The sequence below is a fragment of the Panthera leo genome, chromosome F3, assembly GCF_018350215.1.
Source record: "Panthera leo isolate Ple1 chromosome F3, P.leo_Ple1_pat1.1, whole genome shotgun sequence".
In the NCBI taxonomy this organism is placed as follows: domain Eukaryota; kingdom Metazoa; phylum Chordata; class Mammalia; order Carnivora; family Felidae; genus Panthera; species Panthera leo.
This window is the reverse complement of record NC_056696.1, coordinates 2999671-3027150: the sequence shown is the minus strand read 5'-3', so window position 1 is coordinate 3027150 and position 27480 is coordinate 2999671. Positions and strand designations below refer to the sequence as shown.

General features: G+C 59.3%; 1 protein-coding gene and 1 long non-coding RNA gene across 4 annotated transcripts in view; one reads left to right on the top strand and one right to left on the bottom strand.

Annotated features, from left to right (window-relative positions):
- PARP1 (poly(ADP-ribose) polymerase 1) overlaps positions 1-15099 on the top strand; it is a 38271-nt gene extending 23172 nt beyond the window's left edge. For 2 of the 3 annotated variants that reach the window (XM_042925027.1, XM_042925026.1), the window contains exons 10-23: positions 577-819; positions 957-1025; positions 1238-1370; positions 3009-3204; positions 6205-6333; positions 8469-8552; positions 9930-10052; positions 10640-10768; positions 11770-11868; positions 12294-12446; positions 12803-12930; positions 13583-13644; positions 14220-14334; positions 14586-15099. In XM_042925027.1, coding sequence (XP_042780961.1) covers positions 577-819; positions 957-1025; positions 1238-1370; positions 3009-3204; positions 6205-6333; positions 8469-8552; positions 9930-10052; positions 10640-10768; positions 11770-11868; positions 12294-12446; positions 12803-12930; positions 13583-13644; positions 14220-14334; positions 14586-14667 — 1745 coding nt within the window. In that variant the 3' untranslated portion in view covers positions 14668-15099. The remainder of the gene's footprint in view (positions 1-576; positions 820-956; positions 1026-1237; positions 1371-3008; positions 3205-6204; positions 6334-8468; positions 8553-9929; positions 10053-10639; positions 10769-11769; positions 11869-12293; positions 12447-12802; positions 12931-13582; positions 13645-14219; positions 14335-14585) is intronic. The other variant, XM_042925028.1, reaches the window with a different exon arrangement.
- Positions 15100-22463: 7364 nt separating this feature from the next.
- LOC122211938 lies at positions 22464-26004 on the bottom strand. The gene is made up of 3 exons (XR_006198908.1): positions 25782-26004; positions 25121-25209; positions 22464-22903 (listed from the first exon to the last, which is right to left on the bottom strand). It is a non-coding gene; the product is annotated as an uncharacterized LOC122211938 (long non-coding RNA).
- Between the last annotated feature and the right edge of the window lie 1476 nt (positions 26005-27480).

Here is a 27480-nt window from a genome sequence, read left to right as displayed (position 1 = left end):
CTCCGAGTGGATCACAGACCTGGCTTCCCTCACCTCCGTCTTGTTCGATGGCTCGTCTCCTCCACTTCTCTGTTCGAGTCGGGAGAAACAGCCAAGGCGTTAGCGGGACGCAGACGACCGCGCGTGTTACGGTGTCGTGAGGCCCGAGGCCATACGAGTCTTCGAAGAAAACCCAGGCGGTGAGCTCGGGTCTTGGCGTCGGCCTTGGTGACGGTTCTCTTCCTCCTGACGCCAGACGCAGAAACGAACCAGCGGGACTAGTGGAACTAAAAAGCCTCTGTGCGTACGGGAAACCGGGACGGAATGCGGGGGCCCCCGCAGAACAGGGGAAGTGACCCGAGTCCCGCGCGTCGCCCGGTGCGTGGCGGTGCGCTGGGTGATGCGCTGGGGGAGGGCGGCCCGGCAGAGGCGGGCTCGGGGTTCCTTGCCCGGTTGTGGCGCTGCCGACCGCGGCCCCGAGCGCTAGGCGACGAGGACGGGGCCGCGGTGCCCGCGTCGGAGGCTCGGGCTCCGTCGACCGCGGCGTCGTGCGTGTCCCCGCTGACGCCTCGGCTGTTTCTCCCCCGACTTGAACAGAGGAGGTGGAGAAGATGAGCAAGAAGATGGAGGAGGTGAGGGAAGCCGGCGTCCGCGTGGTGTCTGAGGACTTCCTCCAGGACGCGTCCGCCTCCGCCAGCAGCCTGCAGGATTTGCTCTCGGCCCACGTCCTGGCCCCCTGGGGGGCCGACGTGAAGGCGGAGCCCGTGGAGGCCGCGGCCCCCAAAGGGAAGTCGGGGGCCGCACTGCCCAAGAAGAGCAAGGGCCCCGCCAAGGAGGAAGGTGAGGCTTCCCGGGCCCCTGGGTGCCCTCGCCCCCATCCCCGCCCCCATGGCCCCATCTCCTTCCCGCCCTGCCCTGCCCCTGCCGCCTCCCAGGCAGTTTTTATTTGTGCTTGAACTTTTATGTCCCTTTCCAAGGCGTCAACAAATCTGAGAAGAGAATGAAGTTAACCCTTAAAGGTGGCGCCGCCGTCGATCCCGATTCTGGTGAGCGTGAGCGGGCGGGAGGGCGGGAGGCCGGGCTGGGCCACGTGGCGCCTGGGCCCTGTCTCCTCGGGCTCCCCCGATCCTGAGGACACCTGTGTTTCATGGGGAGCCTCCTGAAGGCGGTGGGTGTGAACCCCACACCTGCAGACCCTCTTCTCCCCGCGCGCTTCAGCCCCTCGGAGAGAAAAGCAGGCGCCTCCCCTCCATGACAGGTCTGGAACATTCTGCGCACGTCCTGGAGAAAGGCGGGAAGGTGTTCAGCGCCACCCTCGGCCTGGTGGACATCGTGAAGGGAACCAACTCCTATTACAAGCTGCAGCTGTTGGAGGACGACAAGGAAAGCAGGTGTGTCCTGGGGACGGGACAGAGGCCCTGTGGGGACCGCGGAGCCGGCCTGCTCGCCGAGAGCACTGGTGTGGCGAGGCCTTCGGTGGGAGGGAAGCCACCGTCGCCCCAGACGGCCTGGCCCCCCAGCGTCCGGCCCCCGACTTCGGGGGACGAGCTGGCACTCCCATCTCCCAAGACTTCTCACGGCCCCTCAAAGACTCCCGAGTCCTGATCCCTTTACATGCACTTGAAAGCTTCTTGAAGCAGGTAAAGTTGGGCAAGAACCGAACTCGCTCCTTTTTTTTTTTCTTAAGGTTCACTTATTTTGAGAGAAAGAGCGGGTGCGCGCAGGGGAGGGGCAGAGAGGGACAGAGAGAGTCCCAGGCAGCGTCCTTGCCGTCCACGCAGAACCTGACAAGGGGCTCGAACTCACGAACTGTGAGATCGCGACCCGAGCCGAAACGAAGGTTCGGACGTGCAACCGGCTGAGCCCCCAGGCGCCCCACGAACTTCCTTGTATCGTGTTCCTTAAAACCCCTGGTTCCTCTCGGGGGTCAGCTTCACTGTCCTTACTAGCACATGGACGCCGTTGACCCCCGGCGCTCCAGGGGGCCTGGAAGCTTTGCTGGTTGGGAGGCAGGCCCTGTGATCACAGCGACCCCGGGCCAGTTCAGCCAGCCCCTAGTGCATCTTGGCCGGCGTCTGTCTGGCGGCCCGAGGGCTCGGCGTCTCCCGCTTTCATCAAAGCTCTCACCCACCAAGTGAATCCCAAAGTGACCCTGAGAGAGACCAGTGGGCTCCTTAGATTTTCTGAAGAAATGAGCCCCATGTCACGTGGCTTCCCACCTCCCCTGGTGGACGTGTTTTTCTGGTGGCCCAGATTCACTGGGGCTCACAGTGAAGGGGCCACGTGGGCTGTTGGGTCGGGACGGCTTTTCAGGACAGCTCAGTATAGCGCCTCCCAAGCGTTTCCAGGGAAAGAAACGGAGCAGAGGATGAATTTCTCTGCCTTTGGGCCACAGCCGAGAAAACTGCCAGGAAGCCCCAAGTTTTCTTTGAATTCTTTGGTTTTGTTTTGAAAGCGCGTACAAATCTTGTGTTTGGGGTTCTGATTACGTCTTTGTATGTCGTGATGTAAAAGTTAGGTCACGTGTTCTTTCCCCTGAGGATAGTTAAGTCCCCCAGAGGTAAGCGGCGCACCTAGGGGACCCAGTGCCGTGTACCCCGGTTGACGTGGAAACGGAGAGGGGTGGTCAGGTCTGTAGGCTCGGCCGGCTTGCCCCCGTCATCCCCCACGTGCCGTCCCATCCGAGCCCAGCGGTCCCAGTATCTTCGGGCGCGTCGGCAGCGGTTGCGTCTGTCGAGCCGCAGGACTCCCCGCCAAAGCTTGTTGTGTTTCTCTGAGGAGCAAAACCGGGCGTTTTATGTAAAAGTTGGTAAAGCCCGGGGTTTGCTCCACAAGCTTGGCTGCCAGATGCAAGTATTTAAACTTCTAATTCTCAGTTGCATAAAACGTAAAGGTGCTTTGTTGTAATAGTTCCCTTTACTTCTCCGTGTCGTTTCCCGCCCAAGCAGGACGGCAGGGAAGGGGAGACCCCTGAGTGTGAGTGGCTGACCCACAGGTCTGTCTGATCCCCCCCCCCCCCCCCGCCCCAGGTACTGGATATTCAGGTCCTGGGGCCGCGTGGGCACCGTGATTGGCAGCAACAAGCTGGAGCAGGTGCCGTCCAAGGATGGTGCCATCGAGCACTTTATGAAATTATACGAGGAGAAGACCGGCAACGCCTGGCAGGCCAAAACCTTCACGAAGTTTCCCAAAAAGTTCTACCCTCTGGAGATCGACTACGGCCAGGTAATCGCGGAAGGTCCGGCGCCGTCTGGTTGTAGCGAGAGGGAGGGACGCCCCGGGCGGGTGGCATCGTCACTGGGGAGTGCTGCCGGACGCTCAGAGTGAACACAGGCCCTTCCCAAACGATCAAGAGGGGGGAGCGCTCCCCAACGGAGCGACGCGGCCAGCGTCACATGGAGAGCAGAACAGACGAAGACGTCGCCAGGAAACGCCAAAAGCCCTGCGAGCGTGAGCGCAGCACGCTCACCGGCGCGGGAGGGCTTGTGCGGCACCCCGAGTGGGACCGGCCCCCGGGAATGGGAGGTCGGGGCAGCGCGCCCAGACGGGCGGACCGCAGAGGGATCAGACTGGTCGGGGCATGCGGTCGCGTTAGTAGTCACAGAAGAAGCATCTGCTAAAACCCAGCAGCCGTTCACAGGTGAAATGCACGTCCTCGAGGGTGAGGTGGAGCTTAGGTGAGGACAGCGTGGCCTTCGAGATTGCGGGTGTGGCTTCTGTCGCATGACCTGGCTTAGGTTCCAGGTAGAATTACAGTGACTTGGGCTCTGCTGGGTCATGGTTTGGGCCCCACGTTATCTCCTGACGGTTTCTGTCGTGTGTTGGTAGCTCACCTGTTCGGTCACCGGAGAGTCTTCCGTTATGCCTTGCTTGGTAGTTTGTGGACATCTGGACCTTCGTTCTGGGAAAATGCCTTACCCTGTTTTTTATGCGGAAATCTGTTACGCTTGATCCTTGGCCAGCATGGGGGTCTCGGGGCACAGCGCAGTCTGCCAGTGCGGTCACGATCCACGTGAAGTTTGTTTGTGTTTATTTTGAGAGAGAGAGAGAGAGAGCCTGCCCTCGCACGCGGGGGAGGGGTAGAGGGGGGAGACAATCCCAAGCAGGCTCCGCTCTGTCAGCGCAGAGCCCAGTGTGGGGTCCGAACCCACGAACTGTGAGATCATGACCCGAGCTGAGATCAGGCGTCAGACGCTTGACCGACTTGAGCACCCAGGCACCCCAAGGGTCAGCTGCACTTTTAAAGGAAAGACGTTTGTTTTCACAGAAGGAAAGACTTATGGATAAGTAGAGATTTTGATTCCCAGCCTTTGAGGCCTGAAGTGTCTCAAATGGGAGCTCTCTAGCTTAGAGAGTGCCATGAGCTCTCACCATTAAAAATAGAATTTAGCGGAGCCTGGCAGGCTCAGTCTGTGGGGCGTGACTCTTGATCTTGGGGTTATGAGTTCGAGCCTCACGTTGAGTGTGGAGATTACAATCAAATATCTTTATTAGAATTAAACTGGTGTGTCGCGTTGAGGTTCAGATCGCAGAGATCGTCTGACTCGGCAGTGCCCCCTACTGGTTGATTTTCCTGGTTTCAAAAATACACTTTAGAAATTTTTGAGAATGACGAAGATACAAAAAAATCACGATCGCCCAGAATTAAGTGCAGTTAAGGTCACGGTGTCTGTCTCCCGTGCTCCCCTCCCTCCATGGGCACTCGTCCCCACCAGAAAATTGGAGCCTTGCCTTGCCAGCTGTGCTGAGACCACCCGCTCCTTCCCTGGACAGACCTGGAGCGTTTCCCCGCTGTCCAGATGCACGACCACGTTGTACCTGTCTCAGTAGCTGCGTTTTGTTTGTTTCATTTAGAGAGAAAGAGAAGCTCGCATGGGGGGAGGGGGGAGGGGGGCAGGGAGAGCAAGCGGGGGAGGACAAAGAGAGAGAGGGGATACCAAGAGAGAGAGTCCCAAGCAGGCTCCAGGCTGGCAGCGTAGAGCCAGTGTGGGGCTCGATCCCACGACCTTGAGACCATGACCTGAGCAGAGATCAAGAGTCAGACGCTTAACCGACTGAGCCACCCAGGCACACTGCCCCCCCCCGTAGCGATGTTTTAAAAAGCAAAAAGAAACTGTAAAACTAATTTTAGTACTTTATTTTCCTTTTTTCTTCCTTTTTTCTTTTGAAACGAAAGCTCTGAAATTCGCTGTGTTTTTAGCCCTTGCAGCCTGTCTCTGCCCCGACTGAGTACATTTCAGAGCCAGCAGCTGCTGAACGAGGCCGCGCTGATCTAGAGCAGCGTCTGTTGAGGCCGCGCAGGTGGTCAGAGGTCACAGTTTATAGGCTGCGAATCGCCTATGACTACGCGAACGTTTACGTAAACGTTTCTGTGGTTCCCGTCGGTGGCGGAGGCACAGGGTTACAGAGTAAACGCAGAGAGATAAGGCTTCTAACGCGTTGCCGGTTTGCTTTCTGGTGAAGTTACGAGTGCAGGAAGTGTGGATCCGCCGTGTGTGGACAGCAGCGGCCAAGAGCAGGAACACAACGCGGATGACGCGGATTCCAGGACCGGTGTCCGGTGCCAGTTAGGCTCACTCAGATACTAGGGACACCGTGACGGACAGGGCGCAGTCCCTGCCCTCATTCGAAAGCGACGAGCGTTCGGGCGCTCTCCGTGCAGCATGGTGTTGCCTTAGCCCGGGTTCTCCAGGCTTTGTGCGGGAGTAAAGCTTTGTGCCCTTAGCTTCTCGGGAAGTGCGACCCCGGGGAGCGGGGGTGAGGCGGGGAGGGCGGAGGGTTCATGCAGGAGTGGGTCTGCGAGCGTGATCCTCGGGGACTGTGTGGGAGGCTGTAGGCGCTCAGCCCTGGGGTTCGGCAGCGTAAGGGGCGGGGAGCACTGGTCCGGTGTCCCCTTGGCCTGTGGCGGGCCCCGGGCAGGTTCCCGGGTGGGAGGTGACGAGTAGGAAGGGGTGAGGGCACCAGGGGGGGCGCGTGTGCCTGCGGGTCAGGCTGCGCGGAGCTGGGTGCCGCTGCGGTGGTCGGAGGAAGGGTCTAGAGCGGCCGTAGGGACTTAGGGGCGCGTGGGGGGCGTCCGATCCCGGTGCTCCCGCCGCGGCCCTCCCCACGCCGTGGTTTCCACGCCCTTGGTGCTCGGATCCCGCCACCTCTGTCTGCGGCTCGGACGCCACCGCCGCTCCTCTTGGCTTGTCGCCTGGGGTCTCTCACCGGTCCTCTTGCCTCCAGGACGAAGAGGCGGTAAAGAAGCTGACGGTGAACCCCGGCACCAAGTCCAAGCTCCCCAAGCCGGTGCAGGACCTCATTACGATGATCTTCGACGTGGAGAGCATGAAGAAAGCCATGGTGGAGTACGAGGTGACCGCGCCTTTCTTTGATCTGCCTTTGCCCCTGGCGCCGGGAGTCTGACGCCGGGTCGGAGCTCGCAGGCTGGTACGCAGGGGCTGGCGCGGGGCTCCGGGGCATTCGTGTCGGGAGCCCGGCCCTCAGCCCGAGGCCGACCCGGGGCCGCTGGTGCTCCTGAGATGGTTGACTTGCTGTGAGGCCTGTGGTATGTAGGGAGCCGGCGCTGGGCCCCGTGCCCTCGCGCCAGGCCCCTCGATGCCGAGCACACTTGTCCTGCGAGCCCAGGGTGCGTCTGCTTACGGCGAAAGAATCGGGCAGTACTGAGGAGGCTGGAGAACTTTCCGCGGGTGCCACTGGACAGAACAACTCCTGTTTCTAAGAAGAGGGCAGGGGTGGGTCTGCCGTGTTCCCGCTGCCCGGGGCAGGGCCAGGGGCTCTGGGGGTGCGGCCCGGTGTCCCCGTTCGTTCTCCAGCCTGGCTCCGCTTTGCCCCGGGGGTGAGCGCGGATCCCCTTGTGGGGCTCGGCCCAGCGGCTGTTCGAGAACGCGTCTCGTTCTCCTGGAGGTTCCTCGGTGGGTTTGCCAGCGGCCAGGCTGTGCTGTCCTGTTCCCGGAGACCCCCGAGCCGCCTTCTGTCAGGATGGCCAGCCAGCGTGGCGGCTTGGGGACAGGCTCACGGGGTCAGGGGTGCATGAGGAGGAGCGAGGAGGCGCCTAGGGAAGAGGGTCTTGTCTCCGTTTGTTTAATGTTTTAAAAGAAGCGCCCCGTGGGTCATTTCTGGCTCCCTGTGCTCTGGTTCGTGGGATTTCTCGACTCCGGGCAGAACAGGCATCTCCCTGGGAAAAGCCGGTTTGGGGCTGGCTTTCTCTCACACGGGAGACTCAGCTTCTCAGGAAGGACAGGGCTCCTGGTGGGGAGAGAGCCCGTGGGGAGCGTGTGGGGAGTGGGGGGCCCCCCGCATGGGACAGGGTCCCAGGTAGATGGGAAAACGTGGCGGCCTGGGAGCTCTGTCCCGGGGGGCCCGCCTTCGTGTCCCCTGTGGCTCGCTGTCCTGGCCGGGTCGGTAGGGCTGGGCCCCCGGTTTCTCTCGTCCCCACGGCCGGGGTGTAGGTTTTGAGGGGTGCAGGCCAGGAGACCGGTCTCTTCAGATGAGCACCAGGGCCCCGTGGTCGGGGTGCCGCTCGCTTCAGAGAACCGGCCCCCCTCAGAGCCACTTTCCTCAGCGGCTTCCAGCCCCCGTTTCTGGTCGGACCGGAGATGCTGCGCTCAGTCCCGTGCCCTGTGCTGGCCTCGGGGTGGATCGCCCACCTTCTCCCCCAGACCCAGCTCCGGCTGCTCAACTTCCCGGAAAATGGCCCCCGCCCCCACCAGGGTGGAGGGGAGAGAAGCGTGTGCCACGGGGGAAGGCCATTACTGGCCGCCGTGGCCGCCGCCCCACTTGCGCCTCGTACCTCCTCGTACCCCGTTAGTCACCGCGGGGGCTCCGTTCCTGGGATGCCCGCTCGGCCCCGCGGGCACAGGTGGGCCCTGGGGACTCGGAAGGGTTCGGGACGCGGGAGCAAGGAGCACAGGCTGAGTGTCTCACGGGGGGCGGGTGCCCTCTGAGGAGCGTGGTCCCTCATACAGACGCGAGAGCGGGGCCGAGGGCAGGTGCGTCCCTAGGTGTGGGCCCTGTGGAGCCGCGTCCCCGGTCCTCCCGCGACAGCTCAACACCTGTGTTGGTGGTCATTCCCAAGGCGGTGAGCGGGAGTGGTGTCGCTGGAAAAACGTGTGACCTTTCGGGGTAACTGACGAAAAGGGACGGCGTTAATTCGAACATAAACGCGTCTGGTCTGCTCAGAAGCATGTGCTTTGGGAAAAACATTTTCCGCCGCTGTACGTTCCCACTCAGCTGGGAGCAGCCTTAGCCGTGCGGGGGGACCTCATCCTCCCGACGGGGATTGGTGGGAGTCGTGGGGGCTGGGGGGACCTCATCCGGGCCCTGCCTGCAGCGAGCGAGATCCTTCTCGCGCGCAGACCCCGGGTGCGGGCGGGGCCGCGAGCTGTAGCGCTGGGTCCCCGATCTCCCGGGAAGACGGGGCGCTTGCCCACCGTCCCGTCTCCACCGCTGAGCAGCTTTCGGAGGGAAAACGCCCCCTGTGTCCTCAGATTGACCTTCAGAAGATGCCCTTGGGGAAGCTGAGCAAGAGGCAGATCCAGGCGGCCTATTCCATCCTCGGCGAGGTCCAGCAGGTAGGCAGGGCCTCCCAGGCCTCTGCACCCCGGCTAGCAACGTCCCACGCCGCGGCGCACGGGGCTTAGGTTTCTTCAGATAAGCGTCACAAGCGTCTGCTACGTGCCAGAGGTGGGTGCGAGACTAATGAGTTAGCCGTGTTTTCAGCGATGGCATACGTAAGTCTAGAAACCGGATTAGGTGTTTGGTTCTCCCGCCTCATAAAAACGACCTGATTTTGTGTGCGCTTCGGAGTCAGGCTGAAATCGGGGGCGCCTGGCTGGCTCAGTCGTGGAGCGTGCGACTCTTGATCTCGGGGTCGTGAGTAGAGGCGCCAGGTTGGTTATAGAGGTCACGAGATCACTGAAAATCCTAAAAAAAATCGAGAAGTTGAAATTGTTTTGCGTTGCTGGGAAACCATCAGCCAGAGAGCGAAATGTTTTCTCCGTTTCGTTTGTGCTCATTGGACGTCACCCTCCTGGTCCCCGGTCCCTCCCTGTGTGCCCTGGTGGGCAGGGTGCAGGCCTGGCCTGTGAGGGAAGAGCACCGGGAAGCTGAAGTGGGACCCCGAGAGCGGAAAGTGCTGGAGAGGAGCCCTTGAACCGGAGCCCTTCAGTCCAGCTAGCAGCTGCGCCTAAGCCCTGGCCCCTTGGCTTGTCGCCCGCCGGCTGGGACGTGGAAGCGTTTGCTATTCCAGAACCCCCGGTGGAAAGGCTGGGATGCCCTGCCCCCCCCACCAAGCAGAGCGAACTACACACAGAAACGTTAGCGATCGGGGAAGCCTGTGTCCCGGTGAGAAGCACACGTGCGGCCTGGGGCCTTGCGGGGGCCACACCGTCGCCCCTTTGCCACCCGTACCCCCCCTGCCGTGTCTGCCACGTGTCCCAGTGGTCCGGCTCCTCCGTGTCTGCATTTATCGAGCACTTCCTGCATACGGGGCTCTAGTTGGCATCGCGGCAGTAGGGGAGCTAAGCCTTTCTGCATCTGGACCTCCAGGTGTGATAGAAACGAGTCCCTGCCTTAAAGCTGAACGTTGGTGGGTAAGGGGGTTTGCCAGAGTTCATAGCGGTGGGGTCTTGCCCTTCAGCGTTTTATAGTATAAAAATGCCAGGCGTTTCAGAAAGAGGAGTGTCTCGGGGGTGCCCGTGAGGTCGTCACCTGGCCGCTCCCGTTGACATCTCACGTGGCGGTGGGGCGTGACAGGTCCACGGGTGCACAGTTCTTCCTAGAAACGGAAATTCACGTGGGTGGGGGTCCTGTGCTCAGGGTGGAATGGCACCAACTCTAGCTGGTCTTGGAAATTTCCGGGCCGCTCCGGAGCCGGCTCGGACCTGCCGCATGCGGGGCCCTCCCAGCTGCCGCCTCAGTCCGTGTCCCCTCCGTTCCCTCCCCTGAAGGCGGTGTCCCAGGGCAGCAGTGATTCCCAGATCCTGGATCTCTCCAATCGCTTCTACACCCTGATCCCCCACGACTTTGGGATGAAGAAGCCTCCGCTCCTGAACAACGCGGACAGCGTGCAGGTAGCTCGCGGGTCCCGGCGGGGGCCCCGGGTCCGCTGGGCGCGGATGCGCCTGGGTGTCACTCCCTGCCGCCGCTCCTCCGTGTCGTGACCCCTGAGGGCCGGGGGCAGTGCCGGGAGGACCTCGGGGCCCTCGCTTCAAAGTGCGATTTCTTCCCACGTCAGTGGAGACAGACCCCAGGCAAAACAGATGGGCTTTCTGCCCTGGCTGCGCCACGCGGAGCTGGCGGAAGGAGCCGCGGGGCAGGACGGCCTCCCCTGACAGCATCGCTCCCCTGCTTTCCCTCCCTGCCTCAGGGAGCTGGCCCCCGGTCCCCACCTGTCCCCACCTGTCCCCACCTGTCCCCACCTGTCCGTGTGCGGGGATGGAAATGCGTTCTCGCCGCAGGCTTGTAGCTCCCGGCCGTCCCCCCCCCCCCCCCCCCGGGGAGCAAGCCGCCCCCACCCCACCCCGGCATCCCGGAGAGTCCTCGGTAGTGTTCACTGAGCGGCGGGTGGGCGACAGGCTGTCCCCCCCCCACACACACACCCAGCTGGAAGGTCCCCCCACCCTGGTGCCAGCCCGAGGCGTGCCTTCTGTTCCTCCAGGCCAAGGTGGAGATGCTGGACAACCTGCTGGACATCGAAGTGGCCTACAGCCTGCTCAGGGGTGGCTCGGACGATAGCAGCAAGGACCCCATCGACGTCAACTACGAGAAGCTCAAGACTGACATCAAGGTAACAGCCCCCCTCTGGCGCACCTGAGCGCTGTCCCCGGGGAGCGGCGGGCCCTGAAACAGGTTGCTGGTGGCCCGTGCGGAACCGTGGGGCAGCTCACCTGTAAACAGGCACCTTGGTGGCCGGGCAGCCTTCTAGGCCAGGGCCTCTGCTATAGGATCTTGAGGGACCTTCCAGAAAGTTCCTTCTTCCTCAGTCTAGAGAAGATCTGTTTTGGACGTTTGCGTGGTGTGAACCCTAGAAGGTGCAGAAGGTGACGGCAGCCGTGACAAACGTACGGTGCCGGGTCCGTGCTCTGGGGCCGAGGGACTGTGCTGCAGGCCTCTCAACTTCCGGGGGGCCGGGGCTTGGGCAGAAGACCCCCTGCCTCGGGCCCGGCAGGGTTGTAAGTGTGAGCCTGGAATGGGGTGTTTACGTCCCTGAAAAGAGCGTTTGCTTCCCGCTTGGGACAAAACACGTCTGTAGGGCCAGGTAGAATAAGCCACCAAACGCCCCTTGATGGGTCCCGGGGGCACCTTCTTGACCGTAATGCTGTGGGCCTGGTTCTTGGTGCGGGACTCGTTCTCTATTTTATTTTATTTTATTTTATTTTATTTTATTTTATTTATTTATTTATTTTTTATTTATTTTTTTTTAACATTTATTTTTGAGACAGAGAGAGCCAGAGCATGAATGGGGGAGGGTCAGAGAGAGGGAGGGAGACACAGAATCTGAAACAGGCTCCAGGCTCTGAGCTGTCAGCACAGAGCCCAACGTGGGGCTCGAACTCACGAACCATGAGATCATGACCTGAGCCGAAGTCGGAGGCTTAACTGACTAAGCCACTCAGGCGCCCCTCGTTCTCTATTTTAATTAAGCGGAGGGCACCAGAGTTCCTAGAACACCCAGCCTTCCCCACGGCGCGCATTTGAAGCCGTGTGTGGCGCCTCGTATGTGGCCGTTACTCCGTCGGGGGCCCTCCGGGGTCTCCCTCGCTCTGATTCCAAGACACGACGTTCTAGGTGGTGGACAGAGACTCCGAGGAAGCGGAGACCATCAGGAAGTACGTGAAGAATACTCACGCGACCACGCACAACGCCTATGACCTGGAAGTTGTTGACGTAAGAACCTCTCCCTCCCCCGCCCGCTCCCTCCAGCGTGGGCCTGGGTGGGAAAGAATCGTTGACTTCGCCTCGAGTAACGGGAGGAAGCGACTCGTTTGTCGAGCAGGGACAGTAGTTGTCGAGCAGGGACAGTAGTGGTCTCACCGTTGAGGGTGGCTTCTTACTCTTTTCCTGTTTTGTTTCTTTTTTTATTCGTTTTCTGGCCCAAAGCCAAGTTTGGGAATCGGGAAGTCATATCAGACACGCATGAGGGTCCGCGATGGGATCCCGCCCTGTGCGGCCCTTCCCCACCCCACCTGTCCTACCAGAAGGGGCCGCGCCCTCCAGCGGGGGGGGGGGGGGGGGGGGGGGGTGCGGCGGGGACGGTGGCCAGTAGATGTGTGTTAGGCGGAGTAACAAGTGGCGTCCGTCTCCTCGGGCAGATTTTTAAGATCGAGCGTGAAGGCGAGAGCCAGCGCTATAAGCCGTTCAAGCAGCTGCGGAACCGGCGGCTGCTGTGGCACGGATCCAGGACCACCAACTTCGCCGGGATCCTGTCCCAGGGGCTCCGCATCGCCCCGCCTGAAGCGCCCGTGGTACGTGCCTGGCGCGGGGCGCGGGGGCGGGGCCTCGTTTAAGGGTGGGCTTGGGCTCCGCCACGGCCGACAGGTGGCCACTGCCAGACCCTGAGCCCCGCGTTTGACTCTCGCGGGGGAGGAGGGGAGTAACGGCCAACGTTATGAGGCGTTGACACGCGCCAGGCACTGAGCTGAACGCGCACAGACTCGTTGAATTTTCACAAGAGCCCCGTGAGGTTCTTGCCCGGTTCAGAGGAGAGGAGAGCGGGGTCCGGAGGATACGTAGCGGCCCCGCGTCCCTGGTGCCTGGCCCCGGTCGGCGGTGCTCCGGATGTCGGCTGGAAGGTTTCAGTGTCCCTTTTCCAACCCTCCAGACCGGCTACATGTTTGGTAAAGGGATCTACTTCGCCGACATGGTGTCCAAGAGTGCCAACTACTGCCACACGTCCCAGGGAGACCCCATAGGCCTGATCCTGCTGGGGGAAGTTGCCCTTGGAAACATGTGAGTGAGCTTGGCCTCGGGCGGGTCTCAGAACTCCCTTGGCCACCACGACGGGGGAACCAGTTCTGGCCGAGTGAACTAGGGAGGCCCAGGAGCGCCTCACAAAACCCAGGATCGGGGATCCAGCCCGGCCTCGGGAACCGGCAGCGCCCATCTTCTTCCTGTGCACCGAGAAGCCGGGCTGGCTCGCGCAGACGATGGTCACCCCGTAGCGCGCACACCCTACGGGTGTTTAGATTTTCCGTCCAAGTCTATCCCAGTTTCAAGCTCCCCGCAGAGAAAACCTGGTGGGTCCCGTGTGGGTCGGGCGTCAGCCTTGATCCTGTGGATGTCACACGGAAAGCAGGGTTCGGTAATGAGCTGGGGGCCTGGGGATCGTGGCCCGGGCAGAGAAGCCTCGAGAGCGGCCGGCCGCGGCTCCAGACAGACCCTCTCCTTCGTAGTGGCCCCGGAGCCGTGGTCGCGGACGCAGTCGATGCACAAAGAGCACACCCTCGCTTTCTGAAGCCGGGCCGGGAGGGAGCTCTGGCAGCAAGGGCGCGCTGGGTTCTCGGGGCGCTTGTCGGTTCTCACGTGGCTTCCTGCCGGTCAGACTGTTGGGGTGGGAGCCCTCGGGCCGTGGAGGCCGCTGACACTGACCTCTCCTGAATAGGTACGAGCTGAAGCATGCTGCGCATATCAGCAAGTTACCCAAGGGCAAGCACAGCGTCAAAGGTAGGGTGGCTCAGAAACTGCCCCGGGCGCCTGGGACACCACCGGGAGGGCGCTTTCTCCCCCCAGAAGGCTGTGTTCCCGTAGCTTGTCGTAGAAACTCCGCTCCCGCTCTGTGGCTGGCGTCGCAGACGGCAAAGGAGGGTCTTGGCGCGGGCGGCAGCAGGCAGGGGCGTTGGGTTCTGACCTGACTCCGCTGCGGCTCGAGGGCCTCTCGTGACCTCTCATGACGCAGTGGGGCCTGGGGCGTCTTGGATCGCGTGGCTCGTGGCACCTGATGCTTTGGGGCCTCCACCTGCCAGGCGGAAGTGACTGCGGTTCTGCTGCTGAGTTCTGCTCAGCGGAAAGAGGATCCCGGGGGGCGGGGGAGGGGCGCTGTTCTTGAACTCAGTAAGGCTCGTGCCCCGGGAACGTGGCGTGTCACCTACAGGTTTCTCTATCCTGAAGAAGGACAGGGCGCAGAATTCGCGTGTGGCTTTAAAACGAGCGCATAGACCCAACATAACGTGGACCGCCTCTCCTGGAAACATCTTCCGCCGCTGTCCCCACAATTCATATCACTCCGGCCTTCTCTGCAGGTTTGGGCAAGACGACCCCCGACCCTTCAGCTAGCATCACCATGGATGGCGTAGAAGTTCCCCTTGGGACGGGGATCCCGTCGGGCGTTAACGATACCTGTCTGCTGTATAACGAGTATCCTTTTCCGCGTGGGCCGTGGGCCACGCTGTCCGCGCGGGCGCAGGGGGCAGCGGTCCCTTACGCGCCCAGCGTCCCGGGCGCTGCCTGACCGGAGACCCTCCGGCCGACATGCCCTCGGCGGCCTGCCCTGGGGGAGAGAGCGGGTGCTCCGCCTCCGGGGGGCCTGGTCTGCGGGGTGCGACCTTGGCAGCCGCGGGTGCTCCCTCCGTCGTGAGACCGTGTGCTCCTTGACGCGCCCCCTCCAGGTACATTGTGTACGACGTCGCTCAGGTAAATCTGAAGTACCTGCTGAAGCTCAAGTTCAACTTCAAGACGTCCCTGTGGTGAGCCCGGGGACGTGTGGCCGAGGCGCAGCCGGGGGCGGGGGCCGGTGCGCCCCCGCTCGGCGGCCGAGAGCGCAAACCTTCCTAAATCCCCTCAGAAAGGATTCTCTGTGAGCGTTTGGTCACGTGTGAAACGATGTTCCTAGCTTTTCAAACCCCTTGTTTGTGTGGGTCTGGGGGTGGGACGGGCGGTGGGGTCCTGCCAGCCAGAAGCCGGGTGGCGACAGCTGACGATACACGAGAGGCTGGGGCCAGGTATTCGTCCAGACTAGTCCCGCGGGAAGAGCCAGGCCCGGTCAGAACGTCTGCCTTACTGGTTTCCCCAGGGGAGGAAAGAATAATCTTCCGCCACTTCTAAGCATCTGCCTTTAGTTCAGGTTTTGGAAAAATGTTAAGCGTTTATTTTGAGGTAAAAATAAAAACTAATTTCATACTACTTAGATTTTTTTTATTTTGCATCAATTGCCTTTTTTTTAGACCTTTCTTCCCCCTTCCCCGCCCCGCCGTGTGTGAGTTCTGTGGGAGACCAGGAGGAGGAAGATCAACAATTTCTTCTCATACTTAGACCAAAAAAAAAAAGTGCTTTCCTTTTCTAGAGACACGGCGGACAGGGAAGCTCTTGGAATCTGTAGCATAGAGGGGCCTGGGGGGCTCGGTCGGTGAAGCGTCCGCCTTCAGCTCAGGTCGTGATCTCACCGTTCGTGAGTTCGAGCCCCACGTGGGGCTCTATGCGGACAGCTCGGAGCCTGGAACCTGCTTCGGATTCTGCGTCTCCTCCTCTCTCAGTCCCTCCCCTGTTCATGCTCTCTCTCTCTCAAAAATAAACATTAAAAATAGAGCGTAGCGACTTAACAGCTGCATTTGAAATTCCCGAACCTCCTGCAAGCAGCCCGTCTGGCGAGTGGAGACTGTCGCTGACACCCCAAGGGCTCCTCGTAACTCTCAAAGCGGGACCGGCTTCTGCGTTTGTGTCCGCGCGTTTGGTCTCATTCTGGCCACAGTCTGGTTACTGTTCACGGTATAAGGTCCGCGAAGACCGGAGGGGACTTGGTGCCTGTGTCCGTGGGACCCCAGAGCGCCCAGGGCGGTGCCCCGTCCAAGTGGCCGAAGAGCAAACCCCAGACGTCGGAAGGCGGCTTGCTTTCTCCTTTCTCTGGCGGTGGACCCGTCGCGGGGCGGGACGTGCTGGTGGCCTGCGGCTCCGACCCGCGGGGCGTGCGGAAGTGATGCGGGGGGGGGGGGGGGGGGGGGGGGGGAGGGCCGTGACACGTGGACCTCCGACGGAAGGAGAACGGGGAGTGGGTGGCGCGGGGACCGCGGTCTGAAACCTTGGGTGAGACACGGGTCTGGTGAGGGAGACCGCGCAGGGGTCCCCCGGTGTCCTCCGCGGCGGCAGAGACGCGAAGCAGGTGCTCCCGGGGCTGAGCTACACGGGGCCACGGTAATGGGCTGTGTGTGGCCGCGGCTGTGTCCCGCGGTAGCCGCGGTCGTGACTCCACACGGTTACCTGAGGGCCACGCGAGCAAGTCAACTTGGTAACAGTAGAGTCCTCGACCTGCCGAAAGCCCTCGGCGCCTTTGACCAGAGACCCGCTCCCGATGAGCCATTCAGTCAGGCCCGGCTTCCTGGATCCCGACTGTTCTGTGTCCTCGGCACCCCGGGCGGCCCAGGAAGGCAGTTTTACCCTCGCGGTCCTTGATGGGACAAAGTAGTTTCAGGCTGGAGTGACTGCTCAAGGGGTTCCCTGTAATCAGCACTGGTGTTTTTTTTATTTTTAAGGGGACGTTAGGTCTGATAGGATTTATTTATTTTTAATGTTTGGGAGAGACAGAGCAGAAGCAGGAGAGAGGCAGAGAGAGGGAGACACAGAACCCGAAGCAGGCTCCAGGCTCCGAGCTGTCGGCACAGAGCCCACGGTGGGGCTCGAACCCACAGACATTGAGATCATGCCCTGAGCCGAAGTCAGACGTTAACCCACGGAGCCCCCAGGCGCCCCGGTCATAACTGACGTCTTCAAAAGATTTGTGTTTCGGAATTCACGTTTTTTTCTGTAAGGGAACCTGCTATGTTTTCCGGTATTTATAGTTCGGGTGTCTTTCCCCCTTAGAAAACCGGTCCCAACCCAGGGTGGAGCTAAGTGCATCCTGGTGGTTAAGCCTTTCACAGAAACCCAAGCGAACAGGTGCGGTGCCGGGCCCGGGGGTGGGCTGCCCTCTGCCTGCGGCGGGGAGCAGTGCACACGAGCTCGGCTCACCGGCCCGAGAACGCCGGTCCACCCGGTGGCGTGTGCACGCGCGCTCTGGCCTTCGAGGCCTGTCCCTGCAGGATGCCGGCCGGTGGATTCGAGGTGGCGGTTCTGCCTTGCTGCACTTGGGGTGTCACCCCGCCGACGTCCCAGAGCCCAAGGACCGTCCCCTGAGGGAGAGGACACCCTCCCGCCAAGTCTGCTAGCCCTCACGCTGCAGCCCGCCCCCACCGCCTCCTCCCCACATCGAGTGTCGCCGTTGAGGCTTTTGTCTCGGGAGTGGCTTCTCTTGCACCTGCCAGGTTCGTCCCGTCAACACTCCGGCATCACCCACGTTCCTGAGGGGCTTCTGTTCCCAAGGCCCCTTCCCTTAAATTCTGTGTCAATTCCCAAAAGGTTAGAGTTTGCACGTTTTCTTAAGGAATGGTATTTCCACCATTTGCAGGCAAGACCTTCAAATGGCAGGTTTAGGGAGGTCTGCCTATTAACCGCACCCCACGGTTTGCCCTTTTTCCTGGCTGAGGACCAGTCTCTAAAGTGGGTAATCTGGGGGCACCTGGGTGGCTCCGTCGGTAAAGCGTCCGACTCTTGGTTTCGGCTCGTCATGATCTCACGGTTCGTGGGATCGAGCCCCACGTCGGGCTCTGTGCTGACGGTGCAGAGCCTGCTTGGGATTCTCTCCCTCTCTGCCCTTCCCCTGCCCATGCTGTCTCTCTCTCTGTCCCCCCCCTCTCTCACACACACACTCTCAAAATAAATAAACTTTAAAAAAAAAAAGTGATGGGGCGCCTGGGTAGCTCAGCTGCTTAAGTGTCTGACTTCGGCTGAGGTCATGATCTCCCAGTTCGTGGGTTCGAGCTCCGCGTCGGGCTCTGCGAGGACAGCTCGGAGCCCGGAGCCTGCTTCGGGTTCTGTGTTTCCCTCTCTGTGCCCCTCCCCCACTCATGCTCTGTCTCTCTCAAAACTAAACATGAAAAAAAATTAACAGTAACAATAAAAACGGACTCCTGTCCGTTGGTATCTATAAATGTTTAGGTAGGTCTGTCTGTAACCCCGGATTCCTCACCTCCTAGCTCAATGCATTTTCAACTCAGGACCTTTGGAGAACCAGTGACAGGTTCCATGTGGGGAAACGGAGGCAGGACTCCAGGTGTACTCCTGGGGGTCCCCTGAGCCATGGCCCCGGTCTGGCCCTTTAACCAAGTCTTTCTCCCTCATTGACCAAAAAGATGACTCGAGCCATTCAGAATCCCTGAACTCTTTTGGTACCTACCTCTTCGAGTTGTTTGTTCAAGATTTTATTAAAAAAAAAAAAAAAAAAAGATTTTAAGTTGCCTCTACACCCAACGTGAGGCTCGAACTCCCAACCCTGAGGTCAAAAGTCTGACGCTCCACCGACAGAGCCAGCCGGGCGCCTCCTTTGAGTTGTTTTGAGAATGGGTGTGCTGATCCCTGCGAAAGATTCGGTGTGGTTCCTGACCCCGATGCGCCCTCGGTGCGTCTCCGCCGTTACCGTGAAATCCCAGCCCAGGTCTGGCCGCGGCGTGAGTCCACGCGAGAAGCTCCGGAGGGAAGAGGGGAAGCCGGGGACCAGGACAAAGACACCGGCCCTTGTGCTTCGTAGGGGGGACTTGGACAGTCTCGGGAGGAAGAGCCCAAGGCTGTGAAGGGGCCACGGGCGCCCCTTCCATCCGTCACGAAGCCTCGCCGTGACCCTGGCCTTCCCGCTCCGCGTGGCCGCGACCCCGGCCTTCCCGCTCCGCGTGGCGTCGTCCCCGGCTGCCTCCCCGCATCCACCTTGACTGACGGGACCGGTCCCCGCCACTGGCCTCACCAGGCCGGCCCCGCTTCCAGGAGGCAGGCCCTGCCAGGGCTCAGAATAGCCCAGCCGCGGCCTCAGCAGATGGCCGGGCTAATTTTAGCCGTGTGGTGCTCACCCAGGGACCCGGCCGGGCTTTGGAGATTTGAATAAGCCGGTGCGCCGCTTTGCTCTGCAGCCGGCAGCAAAGCTTTGAGTTGTTGTGACCCGCGTGTCCGCCCAGCACTTTCCCGCATCCCAGAAAGACGCTCTTTACGGGATTCTGTCTGCTCTGAGCCAACAAGAGCCCGAACTACAGAGCCAGCGGGCAGGGAGGCCCGTGGGGCGCTGGGGACGAGCCTGGAGCCCGAGCGCCGGTGGGGGCGCGGGGGTGGGAAGCAGGGTCCTGCCTCGCTGTGCCCGCTAACAGGCAGGCGGCGGGGTCCTCGGTGTCCTGGGCGCGCGGGCTCTCTCGGCAAAAGGAAAGAAGAAAGCCGATTCTCTAGACCCCCCACCCCCTACCCCCGGTTCCTTCTCTGGGCCACATCTGGCCGATGGGCTGCGTTTTCCGGCCACGGAAGGACCGACCAGGAAGAAATCGGCCACAGGTGGCAGCAAGGACCTGGTGACAACCTAGTGTGGAGTCGGCAGCTGTGGAAACCGAGGCTCAAGGAAGTAGCAGACTCTGCCCGGGGTCCCCACGCAGGTCAGAACGGAGCTGTTTTGGGGCGCCTGCGGGGGCTCAGTCGGTTAAGCGTCCGGCTCTTGATTTCGGCTCAGGTCACGATCCCACGGTTCGTGGGTTCGAGGCCCGCGTTAGCACAGAGCCTGAGATCGTCTCTCTCCCTCTCCACCCCTCCCCCTGCCCAAAATAAGTAAATGTAAAAAAAAAGAATTGAGCTGGATTTTCCAGCGTGATGTTCCTCACGAGTCCCCTTCGGACCGCCCCCCGCCCCCCTCCCCCCCCACCTCCCAGAGGGTGAAGAGCCAGCCCCGTGTGGCCTGGAGGCCTGCGTCGCAGCTGCCTCGGCCCCTCTCTCTGCCGATGACTAGCCCCTGGAGGACGGTGAGGACAGAGCCAATGGCAGGAGAGTGAGGAGCCCGGGATCCGGTCCGCGGCCTCCTCTGCTGGGTCCATAACTCCTAGAAGGTGGGGTTCTAATTCGGCTCTGTTCTCTGGGCTTTCCCTTCACGCTGGCCACGCGGCCGACAGCAGGGAAGGAGACAGTCGCCCCCTCGTCGTTCTCTTTCTCCCGGAAAAAAAAGGGAAAAAAGAGACTTTTCTCCGTTGGTCCCCGGGGACTGATAGGCCAGGTCGGGCCACACGCCAGAGCCCCAGCCGCAAGGGAGGTGGATGTGGGGTGTCGGGCATCAGCAGCCTGTTTGGGCCGAGGCGGGCCCCTCCAGCAAGGACCGAGGCGGCGCACGGGGGCAGAGTGGGCGCAGAGGCGTGGGTTCGGACACACGTCCTCTGGGACGTTCGAAACCACGGCTGCAGAGCATCTCGAAGACATTCTGTGATTTTTTGCGAAGATGGAAACCACGGAGACAGAGCCCGCGCCCGGAACGGTTCAAGTGGCGGTACTCGGGCTAATCTCGCAGCCACCATCCGGCTTCGGTGACGCTGCCCAGGTCGCTCCTGGGACAACTGAGCTCTTATTTTCCTCTTGATGTTTTGCCGTGAACTCGCCCCGAGGATGGCCCGTCCTCCCCTGCGTGTCTGGAGTGGGAAACCTTTGCCTGAGCAGTTCCCGGGTCCCGGCTGTCATACTGGTGGTGATTCGGTGCCACCGCGGTGCCCAGGACACCAGGGACAGTGTGACGGGCCGTGACAGGCGGTGAAGACCCCGGGGTGGTCCCGGCAGGGACTGGGCTCCGGGCAGCTGGCTTGTGGCCATGACTGAGGGAACGCATGCGACACCCGCCAAGCTAACACTTCACCCAGCACATCTTATCTTCATCCTGTCCAACAAGCACAGCACGTGATCAACACCATTTCGTTTTCTCCCGCTGCCCTTTGAAAGTTGTTCGGTGGGTGGGGGCGCCTGGCTGGTCGGTCGGTGGGGCGTGCGTCTCTTCGTCTCGGGGGTGTCAGTTCAAGCCCCGTGTTGGGTGTAGAGATTACTTAAAAATAAAACATTTTCTTTAAAGCTTATTTATTTTGAGAGAGAGAAACAGAGAGAGAGAGAGAGAATGGGTGAGGGGCAGAGAGAGAGGGAGACACAGAATCCGAAGCAGGTTCCAGGCTCCAAGCTGTCAGCCCAGAGCCCGACGTGGGGCTCGAACCCATGAACCACGAGATCATGACCTGAGCCGAAGTGGGACACTTAACTGACTGAGCCACCCAGGCGCCCCAAAACATTTAAAAAAAATAGGGGCGCCTGGGTTAAGCATCCCACTTTGGCTCAAGTCATGACATCACAGTTCGTGAGTTTGAGCCCCGTGTTGGGCTCTGTGCTGACAGCTAGGAGCCTGGAACCTGCTTCGCATTCTGTGTCTCCCTCTCTCTGCCCCTCCCCTGCTCATGCTCTGTCTCTGTCTCTCCCAAAAATAAACATTAAAAAAATTGGGGGCAGGGAGCGCCAGGGTGGCTCAGTCAGTTGAGCATCCGACTTCAGCTCAGGTCACAATCTCATGGTCTGTGAGTTCGAGCCCTGTGTCGGGCTCTGGGCTGAGAGCTAAGAGCCTGGAACCTGCTTCTGATTCTGTGTCTCCCTCTCTGTCCGCCCCTCCCCTGCTCATGCATCCCCTGTCTCTCCCTCTGTCAAAAATAAACATTAAAAAAAAATTTTTTTTAAATAAATAAATATGGGGCGTCTGGTTGGCTCAGTCAGTAGAGCATGTAACGACCTCAGGGTTGTGAGTTCAAGCCCCATTTGGGGCATGGAACCTACTTATAAAATAGAATAAGACAACATAAAAAATTAAAATAGTTCAGCAAGGGAACCTTTCTCCTGCCCCCGGAAGAAAAGTCTGGGTCTCTTTCCTTCCATAAAAGACAAATGGCCTTTCACACCCCACGATGACCCTGAGATTCAAACACAGTTTCGGCTTCTCCCCAGGCACTGACCCCTGACCTGGCGGGAGGTTCTCAGAGGCCTGGGACTCTTCTCAGACTGTTTCCCCTGCACACGTGCTGTGTTTTGAGGTCTCCCTCCTAACTTCAATCTTAACACCCCATTGCACACCATTTCATTCCACCCTCGCTCCAACCCTGTGACGTAGACATTACTGTCCACGGTCTCCAGGTGGGAAACTGAGACACAGCTGAGTCACTTGCCAAAGGCCGCACAGTCACATACACGATGGGGCTAAGTTCCGGACATGCCTTTCATTGCCCGAACCCTACAGACCGTGCTGGACGGGCGGACCAAGCGACAACCCCCATCACCTACCCCGGCAGCCGATGAAAGTTGGGTTCAGTCTTTTGTACAAAGGAAGGATTATCGCACCTCCGAGCAATCTTCTGGGGGTTGGGGGGTGGAAATGCTCTGTATCTTGGTTGTGGTATCAGAGTCACTGAGTTGCTCATTTTAAGTAGATGCTGTTGGGGGTGCCTGTGTGGCTTAGTCGGTTGAGCGTCCGACTTCGGCAAGAGGTCATGCCTCTGAATGGAGCGAGCTCCGGGTTTGCCCTCTTCTGACCTCCTCGTAGCCTGAAGGGTGGGGGGCCCGACCCGGTGACCCCCGGGGGTGAGACTGTGGTCCCCGCCACACTGCCTGGACCTGGCTGGTCCAGCCGGGAGCCCCGGACAGCATGCCAACCCCCGTGTCCCCCTTCTTCTTCATCTGTAAAGTGGGGTTCAAGGCACCTGTTCATGGAGCTCTTCCAAGGACTGGTGGGTGTTTTTCCTCTCCAGTTTTCGCGAGTTAGTAGGTGCGAAGGACTTAGATCGGTGCCCGGTACGCAGTTACTGGCGTGGGGCCACGGCAGCCAGACCCACGTGGCTTCGGAAAGTCTCCCCGACACCCGGTCATCACGGAGCCCTTCCGGCCCCCCACGTACCCCTCTCGGCGGCCTCCGTCCGTGTCAAACGTTTCAACCATTACACATGCTCATCAGACCGTCTGCATGTATTAACTTTATTACAATTGGAATTAGATGTAGAATTAGTTCAATACCGCGTCTTAGGTTTCCAAAAATCTGTGTGGTACAGCGCGATGCAATTCTGTGGGAAAAACATTTAACTGTACGTGCCTAGAAGAGAAAAAAAAAAAAAAGATCAAGAAGAAAACCCCCCCAAAATGTAAAAACGTCCCTCTCCGGCTGGTGGACTGACGGGGGATTTTTAATCTTTGGGGTTTTTCAGGGTTTTTCACAACAAGGCTTTCGATTCAGGTCATAGAAACAAATGAATGTTTTGATTTTTTTTTTTTTAAGCTTATTCATTTGTGAGAGACAGTGAGTGAACGGGGGAGGGGCAGAGAGAGAGAGGGAGACCCAGAATCCGAAGCGGGCTCCAGGCTCCGAGCTGTCAGCGCGGAGCCCGACGCGGGGCTCGAACTCCCAGACCGCGAGATCACGACCTGAGCCGAAGTCGGACGCTCCACCGACTGAGCCCCCCAGGCGCCCCAACAATGAATGTTTTTAACATGGTTGGGGAGTCTCTGTGTTCCGGCCACGCTCTCCTCGCCCCTGCACTCGGTCCCCGGTATCCCAGTCTCTCCTGAGTTTTCCCCAAGGCAGGCCTGAGACAGAAGACACTGGCGGGGGCAGAGGGCACCACGGTGGCTCCCTGCTGGGGCCTCCTTCACCTGCCGCCCCCCCCCCCCCACCGGGGCCCATTAGCACCTGCGGGGCTTCATCCCCAAGAGGCTCCTGGCCCTTAGTCCCAGAACGCTGCCTGACAGAGGGCTGTGGCCTCGGTGCCCGAGACAACTCCTTCCAGGCCTTGCGCCCGGGCACCGCCCGCTGGAGAGACGTTTTTCTGCACTTCCAAAGCACCGTCGTCTTTTCCGACTGGGAGGTTGGGTTTTACAGAGGGAAAGGCCCACCTGGTCGAGGGTGGACCCCGAGGCGGGGGAATCGGTGAGCTCTCTGGCTGATGGAGAATAAGGGACAGCGCAAGAGGGGCGAGTCCCCACTGTGAGACCTGGACAAGCTCCAGGAGCTGAGGCAACGTCCCCCAGATGGGCCCTGAGTGCCGACGCTTACCGGCTCGCATGACGAAAATGCTCGAAATGAAAAAGCGTCGATTTGTTTGTCCTCAATAGGGGCGAGAAGGAGCGAAGCAGGGGTGTCCGGGCCCCCTCCTCCGCTCCCCGAGGGGTGGAGGGGTGGAGGCCCCCGGGGAGGGGCGGAGCCTGCGCCCAGCCTGGCCAAGGGTGTGCTGGGCCTGGGCAATGGGAAGTCCAGAACGGAGTCCCCAGCAGAGTCCCCTTCACCTTAGAAGTCCCCGTCCTGAGTGACCCCCGAAAAGGTGGATTGAAACCCAGGACGTCGCCCGTGAGGGTGCAGTGAACCCGCCGGCCCCTGGGTGCCCCCGCAGGGTGACGCATGGGGCACAGAGGGAGCAGTGGCTGAGCCTGAACGTTCTCTCCACACCCCCTGCCGGTGCCCAACGGGACTGAGGGGCGGCACGGGGTCAACCCGGCACCTCTTCCGGGCCAGGACAGACGCCCGGACCCAGTTTGGTTGGGTTTGATTTTGAATGTTTATTTACTTATTTTGACAGAATCCCAAGCAGGCTCTGTGCTGACTGATGCGGGGCTCGAACTCAGGAACCGTGAGATCATGACCTGAGCCGAAATGGAGAGCCGGATGCTTCGACTGAGCCGCTTGGGCCCCGGGCCCCAGTTTTTAAACACCTTGGCTCCGTTGATATTCTGCCCCAGGTGCTCAGCTGAGGCATTTCAAGGGCAAGGAAACACCTGTCTTAAGAGTTTTCCCCCCTCGATCTATGGAGCCACCGGACTGAGAAAGCCATTTTACATCCTGAAGCCTGTAAGCACTTCCTTCTCCGTTTCGAAGAGAAAATCATTTCGAGAAATGATTTCAGGGGTGCCTGGCTGGCTCCGTCGGTGGAGCATGGGACTCTTGATCTTGGGGTTGCGAGTTCAAGCCCCACATTGGGTGTGGAGATGACTTAAAGATAAAATCTTAAAAAAAAGAAAAAGAAGAGGAAGAAGAAGAAAGAAAAGAAAAATGATTTTATAGAAAATCTTTAAAAAGACCTAAGTCAAATGTTTAAATATATATAGCCCGTTCTTTGTTATTCCAAGAAACCCTCTCGGAACCACCATCTTGGAAAGAGCTCGTATTTAATGGAAAGCAAATAAATTAAGGGACTGAAATGAAATAAGGCTTCTCAACCTTGACACTATGAACATTTGGGGCTGGATAATTTTTGTAACGGAGCGGGGGCCGTTAACAGCATTCCTGGCCTCCACTCACTGACGCCAAGGGCATACGTACACTGCCTTTGGTGACGGTCACAAATGTCCCCTGGGGGGACAAAGCCACTGCATCAGATGACTGCAGCCGCGGTCAAAGCCTCAACTTCCCTGTGAATCAAATCATGAGCCACAATCACCCAGTTAAGCTGCTTCAGAATCCCTGACCCACAGAAACGGTGAACTCATAGACTCTACACAACACGTAAAATATATAATACACACTTGATACAATGTATAACGTGCATAAAGTTCTTGGGGGTGTTTATTGTGCTGCCATAAATAATCAACTCAGCGGGCACATGAGCTGTTCAGAGGAAAAGAAGCGTCCTCACGTTTCTTCAGGTTCTCAGGAGGCACCTGACCCCAAACCGTTTAAGAACCCCGATCTGGGCCAGCCTCCCTGCCAGTGTAAAAATCCTTTGCACAACACGCCTGAGCGCTGGTCAGCCTCGCCGTGCTTGAATAGTCCACTGCCTCGTAAGGTCACTCCGTTCACCGTTAAAAAAAAAGCGGCTGTACTGAACCGAGCCAAAGTCTGCTGCCTGAGCTCCCGGCCCCGAGGCTGACCAGTTTTTTTCAGGTTTCCTTACCAGTTCCTGGAGCCCTATCAAAACTTAGCTTCTCTGTGCCCTCCTCCCCCTCTCTCTCTTCTCCCTCCCCCCACCCCAATCCCTACTCACCTGTCGATCTGCCCTTCCTGGACTGTTTCCTTCAAGGCCCCTTTAGTGTCCGTTGAAATCCAACAGGATACTTCCCTTGGCTCCTTTGAAACAGGTCCGGCCCCACTACTTCCAAAGCCGGCCACCGTGGCTCAGAAACAAAACAGACGCAGAAGGAGAAACCACAGGGCAACGAACCTCTTCCCAGAACGCGCGCGACCAGGTGGACGCGGGATTTTCATTGCCCGAGAGCTCGTGCAGTAGGAGGTGCCTGCTGGCGCTCATTGGCTCAGGTGGCACCGCTCAGCCCGCTCTCATTGGCTCAGGTGGCACGGCTCAGCCCGCTCTCATTGGCTCACCGTGCCCGCCTGGTGGGCACTCTCCGAGCAGGGGAAGGAAGGTTAGGACAAAAATACTGTGCAAGTTTGGGGGACAGGGCTGTGATTTAAAAGAAAAACGTTTCTTTTTTTTTTTTTTTTTTTTAACATTTATTTATTATTGAGAGACAGAGACACAGAGCGCGAGCAGGGGAGGGGTAGAGACAGGGGGAGACACAGAATCTGAAGTAGGATCTAGGCTCTGAGCTGTCAGCACAGAGCCGGACGCGGGGCTGGAACTCACAAACTGCAAGATCATGACCTGAGCCGAAGTGGGTCACTTAACCAACTGAGCCACCCAGGCGCCCCAAGAAAAACGTTTGTAAAGACAAGTGACTTTACAATGAGTTAGTGCTATGCGGGACGGCATCATCTAAGAGTGTGCACATACACTCTCCTACTTAGAAACTGACCAAATTAAAAGCATTTGCCTCTCCCAAAAAGCCATAACAAGGTATTCTTTTTTTAAGTGTTTGTTTTGTATTTATTTATTTATTTTTGAGAGAGAGAGAGAGAGAGAGAGAGAGAGAGAGAGAGAGAGAGAATCCGAAGCAGGCTCCAGGCTCCGAGCTGTCAGCACAGAGCCCGACATGGGGCTGGAACTCGGGAACCATGAGATCATGACCTGAGCTGAAGTGGGACGCTTAACCGACTGAGCCACCCAGGCGCCCCGATGTTTATTTTTGAGAGAGAGAGAGGCTGCGAGCAGGAGAGGGGCAGAGGGGGGGTGGGGGTGGGGGACAGAGGATCCAGAGCAGGGTCTGCAGTGACAGCAGTGAGCTCGATGTGGGGCTCTAACTCATGAATCATGAGATCGTGACCTGAGCCAAAGTCAAATGCTCAACCTGCTGAGCCAGGCAGGTGCCCCCATAACAATTACTTGCAGATGCCTCGTGCTCTTTGGCCACCTCTGATAAACTTGATAAACCATCAAAAACAGTGGGTATGCCTGCCTGTGTGTTTCTCCATTGCAGACTGAGATCCCAGCAGTCAGGACCCATGTTCTGTTTATCTTTATTCTTCGGGCCTCCATGTACGGTTAATGAGTTTGTACACCGCACAAGGGGGATGCCCAGCCAGGGGGATGAATGAGGGCTGAAATCCAGCCTGCTCTTTCCTAATCAAGCTCCACGACTTGGGGTTGTGTCTACCCAGAGGGGTGTACTTCTTCTATTTTATCTGACCTATAAGTTCTCCTCATTCCCCAATAGTGCTCTGTGACTCCTCATCTCCTGAACATCGTGGGATCCCAATAAATGTTTGCTGAAACAGGGAATAAATCAAGGAAAGAATCAATGGACGGGGCATCTGGGTGGCTCTGTCGGTTAAGCGTCTGACTTCGG